Source organism: Coenobita brevimanus, chromosome 27, assembly GCF_032717465.1.
Source record: "Coenobita brevimanus isolate Jiangsu-jjx chromosome 27, ASM3271746v2, whole genome shotgun sequence".
Lineage (NCBI taxonomy): Eukaryota > Metazoa > Arthropoda > Malacostraca > Decapoda > Coenobitidae > Coenobita > Coenobita brevimanus.
This window is the reverse complement of record NC_136980.1, coordinates 10,300,820-10,307,750: the sequence shown is the minus strand read 5'-3', so window position 1 is coordinate 10,307,750 and position 6,931 is coordinate 10,300,820. Positions and strand designations below refer to the sequence as shown.

Genomic DNA, 6,931 nt, shown 5'->3' with positions numbered 1-6,931 from the left:
TAAGAAATTCAAATCCTTAAACCGTTCCCTGCCTCAGCCGGGATTCGAACCTGGGTCCATTAGGACTGCAGGCCGCCTCTCTACCGATTCTGCCACCGCCTCCCCCAGAGGAACTGGAATGCTTATAGCTTCAGGTATCATATACCTAATACAGTATACTGCATCGAATATTTGTTTATGGAAATATATTTCTGACTGATTGATAACTCTGTAAGAGGTTAAAACAAAAGAAGATAGCGGGTCAGAGGCTGTTTGCTCGTATAGCCCTCAGCCCCTTTCAGTGTGACAAACACACAGTAGTTCACGACTGTGTACTGTAAATGTTACACGTAGCCTTGTGTGTATGTGTTTAAATATAACTATTTCTACTTCCTTTTATATATTTTCTTTAGAAATGAAATGTCATTATAGAGTGAACTATTCTCTGTTTTATTTTCCTCCTTCATAACACTATCTTGGAGGGTGCAGGCCCCCTCGGGCCCGGACTCCAGGGACTGTCCTCAGTTACCCCTCCCCCCTTTTTCACAGTCCTGCTTGTGTCCCTTTTTCATGAATTGGTGTAGTGACGGTGCAATGGTGGCAAAGTCCTTTACAAACTGGTGATGGTAGAGGCACAAACTCAGGAAAATCTGCAGCTCCGTTACACTGGTTGGCACTGGCCAGTTTCTTACAGCAGCTACCTTCTGTGGGTCAGTGCACCCTCCTGATTCACTCATGATGTGTCCAAGATACTGGAATTCCTTGCAGAACAGGCAACATTTCTTGGGACTAAGCTTAACCTGCCATGCGCCAGCAGACTTTGGACCCTCATGGAACTGTGGTGCCGACCAATTGTCGACTTTTTTTGCTAGATAGGTTAGAAATGATGAGAAAACATGGAGAACAACCATAAAAGTACTCACAGAAGCCATTTAGGTCGATTTTGAGGTCGATTCTCCCGAGCAGGTGGATGAAAACTTCGGAGTAACGCCCATAGACTTTATCGGGCGCCGTCAACACCCATTGAGTTGAGGTAGGAGAACTTCGTTTTCTTCATCGGTAACTATGCTATTCGAGCCAAGGACACTCTTGCTGGATATATAGATGATATAGGAAGTGGGCACAGATGCAGGAAGGGTGCATGAGTGTTCATGCCAGTCATCTCCACCCAAACACGAAAATTAGTGTGCTGACGCCGGTTGAAATTACAGACTGTACAGGTACGGCTCCAACACTGTCCTCAGACACAGGCACGGCCGTACCTGTACGGCTCCGGCACTTGGCGGGTTAAGGTGTGCAGTTTTGAATCGATCAAAGACATCAGACAGCATCTCCAATCCTTCTTGATGGTCTTGCCAAAAATTATCACAACATCCAGGTAGATCAGGGTTATCTTCCAATGTAGTCCTTCCATTACCCTTTCCACCAGACGCTCGAAGGTCACTGGAGCATTACACAACCTGGAGGGCTCGACTTTAGCCTGCCAGTCCCTGGCCATATGAGAAAGCCATCATCTCCCTATATGCGTCTGCCATCTTGACCTGATTGTTCTCAGACTTCAGGTTCTGCATTGAGAACCAATTCGCTCCCACCAGGGCATCAAGTGTGCTGTCCATCCTTGGCAGAGGGTAGGAGCCCTTGATGATGACATTTATGAGGGCCTGGTAGTCCTCACAGCACCTCTGGGAACCATCCATATTCTTCACCAGGACGACTCCAGATGCCAATGGACTGTTGCATCCTTCAGTTAGACCTTGTTGGTGTACATTTTCCATCACCTTCTCCCTATCCAGATGGCAGCCTGGAGCTATCCTTTGAGGGGTTTGCTTTATCGGTTGCTGATCCCCCATGTTGATGTGGTGTTCCACCAGGTCATTGCATTCCAGGTCCAGATCTCCTGTGGAAAATACATCAGCGTAATTCACCATGATCCTTTTCAGTTGCTCCATCAGTAGCTTCTCCAGACACTGGGCACTCCTGGAAAACAGATCCCACAAGTGGTAAAATATTTTTTTGAGAGGGCTTAACCCGTGGATTGCGAGCCACAGCTCAGGCTGGGTAGCATTTCATTGCGAGCCATAACTCAGGCTGTGCTGGCCGTGCATCACCGCTAACTACTCCACCCCTACTCAAACTTATGCATGGCGCTACACAAAGAAGGAGAGAGAGAGAGAGATTTTTTCTTTTCATCAGATGATGCCCGAGATGTTTATCTTCAAGTGTATAATAGACAAAAACAAAAACAATTTTTTTTTTTTCATTTTTTCACTACTCCCTTACATAAACTTATGCATGACCCTACGCAAAGACGGAGAGAGATTATCATTTTTTTTTCACCAGATGATACCCTGGATCTTTATCTTCTAGTTTACAATAAAAAAGAAAAAAAATCTTCATTTCTTGCACACCACGGGGTGGGATAAAAAAAAAAAAAAATAACTGCGCAATCCACGGGTTAACCGTGCTCCTCTTGCATGCACTGCTCGGTGGTTCTTGATCAACTTCTTGACACAACCCCACAACTGTGTTGTGATGTATCTTCTTAGGATGAAGTGAAAAGTTGTCTATGATAACAGGTACCTCCTCTGCCATGGAGTCAACCAAGGTCCTGCCCACCATCACTCCCTCATCTGTCATGCCATATCTCCTGTGCTCTACCAATTGCATGTCAGTGTGCATGGACTTTGCAGGGCAGCAGCATCTCTGACTCAGAGGGGATAGTTGTAGTCTGTTCATCACTAGTACACTTCCATGTTCCATGACCCTCAGCAAAACACTCCTTCCTAATACCTGCATTTACCTCGAATGGAAGTCGAGCAGGCAGCAGCAGGACACCAGGGAGTTTAAGCCCAGGATGCAGGGGTCCTCAGTGTCGGCACCATACACAGCCAGGGTCTCTCTCTCTCTCTCTCTCTCTCTCTCTCTCTCTCTCTTTTCCTTACAGTCATATCCTGAAACCCACTAGCAAACCATGCCTAATGTAGTGTCTTGTAACCCCCCACAGCCACTGTGAAATCTCTAGAAGCTGTCTATGCTTCACCACTTCCAACCATCTCTCTGATCCTGTGTCAACGACCTTTGGGAATGCTACTCCCTCAGCCTCACCATCCCCCTCTGTGCAACTATCACCGGCACCTAAGAGGTATGCTGAGTGCTGACCCTCAACCAAACACTGTTCAGGGACTTTGACCCTGTTACTCATTTCCTGTATTGCACTTCTCACTTTATCCTCCACTATACAGGAACCCTCTTCCATCACTTCTCTTACCTGGTCACTCATTCTCTCCACCTTGCTATATACCACCTCCTGTTGTTGCTTCAGTTTCCTGGTCCTACCCTACAGCTCCTCACACAATTTGCAAAGCTCATGTCTGTGCCCACCTAGCAGTTCCTCTACTCTTGTGTAGTTTTCTACTTGAGCTTTTTTATTTCTTAATATTTCTTTTGTTATTCTTGTTGTGCTTCTTGATATTTCTTTCAGTCTCGATATTTCTCTTGCTGTTCTAGCTGTGCCTCTTGATATTTCTTTTTTTTTTTATAATATTCCTTTTGTTTTTCATAATTCTTTTCTCCTTCATAATACTCCTATTCTTCACCGTATTTCAGTAGTTCATCATTACATGTTGTTCACTTTCTTTGCTTTGTTTTCAACATCCCGAATATATCTACTGGAAGTACACTACATCCGCTGTTCTGGCATCATGTCCAAGCATCTCTATCTCTCAAGATGGATCGCACTCCTGACACCATCTGTGACAGCACAAGATTCGCAAATTTGTCGAGTACGTGTAGACAAGTCAGATGGTTAATCAAAGTCTGCTGAACATTTCCGGGTTTTATTCCTCCTAGGCACAGCTGAGGTGCACTTGCAAAACAATGTGACTTTTCTCTTACTCACTACTACTCACTGACTGTCCATTCACTGACTGACTGGCTGTCACTCACTAACTGTGATTGATTACTCTGTCCTTCACTGATTAGATCTCACTGTCTGACCCACAAACTCTGTCACTGTCTATCTGCCACTGACCCACTGACTGTCTTGCTAATTGTTCACTGTCTCACTGCTCACTGAATGTCCGTTATTGACTCTCTCTCTGTCACTGCCTGATTGCCTCTCTCTCACTGACTTGCTGTCACACACAAACTAACGGTCTGTTACTCCCTGGCTCACTGACTACACTGAACTTAGATGTGGGATGGTTCTTTTTAAATACCCCGCCTCTCGCTCCCACTACTAGCGCAGCCAAGAATGTTCTGAACCTAGAAAAGAATCACGTTTTTTCGTGCAACAAACTACTTAAATTAATATTATGCAATAACAGTACCGATAAGGGCTAATTCCTAAGATAGAAGGAAAATAAAAGACGTGCCGAAATCTTCAGGATGTTCCCTACATCTTCAGATAAAAACATTAACTTAATCCTTTGGCATAACACTCAATTTCTTGAAAGTTCCTCATATTTCTTGATATAAACCACTAACCTAATCCTACTGACATAACACAGTATTGTGTGAAATGAACTGAACACCGAGGCTCTTATGATTTACCTGAATAAAACTGTCTGGCATTAGCATAAAAATTAATACAAAAGAAGCCGTGACTATGAGAATTAAATGGTGTAGGTATTAACGCTCACGGGCTACTGACTCACTCCCAACTGAATAAATTGGTCTGGCATCAGCTGGAATAAGATATGATAGAAAACGGTGCCAAAATAGGGTAAACTTTCCTCAGTACGGTGACAGTTTATTCTTGCTTCCTCCAGACGAACTGCTGCAGCTTAGGAAGGATCTCTGCCGCTGAAAGGGTTAATGAAGGCTATAATCCCTCCTGTCTGAAAAACCTCGCCTAAGTTAAATAAGAGCGTCTGGAGGGAGCAAGGAAATAAAACCAAAGTTGGTAATTGGACAGAATGAATTAATCAGAGTAGTATAATTATTATTATAGTAGGACTCGCGCACGTTTGCGGCTGTGGTGTGGTCCGCACCTGTGTACAGTGTTGCCACGTTTTCTATACCGTTATCTCTCTCTCTCTCTCTCTCTCTCTCTCTCTCTCTCTCTCTCTCCTGGCGGGAAATGTGAGCCACCCTGAGTACTTTTGATTCTTTTATAAGTTATTTATAATTGTGCTTTCATTTGTTAATTTGGTTTTGTTATATTTAGTAGTAGATGGAGTGTCAAAGTTACTGTCTGCTGAGAGGTTTGTTACGTTACTGATTCATACACCCCGACGTAGTGGGGTGTGGGTGTAGGTGTGGGTGGGAGTGTGGATGTGGGTTTGTTGGGGTGGTGGTCCAGGGGGGAGGGGAAGTGTGAAGGGGGATGTGACCTGAGACACCCAGGAGGGATTACGACGGGCGGGCCGGGGCCGGGGGGGCTGGATTCACCTACCACATGGCGGGAAATGTGAGCCACCCTGAGTACTTTTGATTCTTTTATAAGTTATTTATAATTGTGCTTTCATTTGTTAATTTGGTTTTGTTATATTTAGTGATGCCGACAATGCATTCAATGCATGCCCCTCTCCTGCCTCTCTCTCTCTCTCTCTCTCTCTCTCTCTGTAGGGAAGCTATCTGTCAGTGCTGCCACTCACAAGAATTATATGAATTATTTCTTTTACTTTGGATATTGGCATATTTCTTCTTTTTTCAGGCTCATTCTATTATATCCATAACTGTAATATTATTACCCACCCTAAAACTACGCTAAAAAACATTAAAAGTGACTACAATATCTTTTAGCAACACTGTACAATATGTATGCCATGTTTCTGTGTTACTGTATAAATATTTTATGCATAATTAGATTACTGTTGATTCATCCATCAAAATACACAAGTGTAAGTTTTATTCATCTGAATTTATCGAATTTGTGATGTCTTGTACATAAATAGCTTCCGTTTCACATCGCAAGTTGAGGAAGCGTGGCACCATTGTAAACAGGTGCGAGCCACACCACAGGCGCTTGCGGGCGCAAGGCCGACTATAGTAGTAGTAGCAGTAGTAGCAATAGTAGCAGTAGTAGTAGTAGTAGAAGTAACTCCAAATTCATCTAAACGTGAAACCAGTGGGCAGCAGGCTCAAACTGCCCTCCTCCTGCAGTCCACTATCATCTACTGGGGGGATAGGGAGAGAGATGACGGACGTTTGTTTACCAGACGGTTCCACCATCCAGTTATATCCGTGCCATCACATGAAAACTCTTGTCTCCAACACCATTATCAAATTAATTACCTTATTCTCGAGATCTAAAGAATGAAACAGAAAGACTATATATATGGGAACTGCCGGATGCATAATTTTAATCCCTGCACTCCTTTTACCTTGACTTAGAGTTATGTCCCGTTGCAGCTTATTTTACGTAGCTCAGTGACAGAATAATGCAGTGCTGTAGGTGTACATACTTTCCACAGCACTTATTCGTGACTAGCATGAAGTTCGTGATTCTCTCTTGTCAAGCTCAGCAACCAAGAGAGAGAGAGAGAGAGAGTCACGATGAACCAGCGATTTTTACTCATCTTTATATTCTGTCTCTGCTTCAACTCTTTACGTTGTTTGTGTCCTTCAACATTCAAAGCACGTTTTTCTTCGTACCCTTGTAATGAGTTGTTTGTTTCCTGTTTATTCCCTGGCCTCCTCCCAGCTTCCTCTCTCTTTAATCTGGTCGTCTCAAGATAAATATAAAGATGCCAACAAGCCTTATGGTACATTAAAAGATTAACCGCATCCCAGTTATGAAAGTTTGGACATAAAAAGTTGGCCTACGTACCTAGTCAGCACTTAAATATGCACTGCCATTGTCACCACTTATTCAAAATGTCAAAGTCGCTCCCCACGTGTACATGTGACAGCGTCAGTCTCTCACACTTACGTACTCCTTTCTTCGACTGAGGTGTGCTTAATTATGTGAAATAAAAAATAATAACTTTCTGCTGTTGCTGTTCCTTGT

General features: G+C 43.6%; 1 protein-coding gene across 1 annotated transcript; it reads right to left on the bottom strand.

The window, feature by feature from the left end:
• Window positions 1-500: 500 nt before the first annotated feature.
• On the bottom strand, window positions 501-1,310 carry LOC145394435 (uncharacterized). The gene is made up of 2 exons (XM_080268298.1): window positions 1,242-1,310; window positions 501-779 (listed from the first exon to the last, which is right to left on the bottom strand). The coding sequence occupies exons 1-2, from the start codon at window positions 1,308-1,310 to the stop codon at window positions 501-503; spliced, it is 348 nt and encodes a 115-aa protein (XP_080124424.1).
• Between the last annotated feature and the right edge of the window lie 5,621 nt (window positions 1,311-6,931).

Bases quoted from the DNA above. Each gene is read 5' to 3' on its own strand.
- LOC145394435 (XM_080268298.1), bottom strand. From the start codon at position 1,310: ATGCTGTCTGATGTCTTTGATCGATTCAAAACTGCACACCTTAACCCG. The intron at 780-1,241 runs GTACGGCCGTGC...GGCGCATGGCAG, and splicing joins CAAGTGCCGGAGCCGTACAG to GTTAAGCTTAGTCCCAAGAA.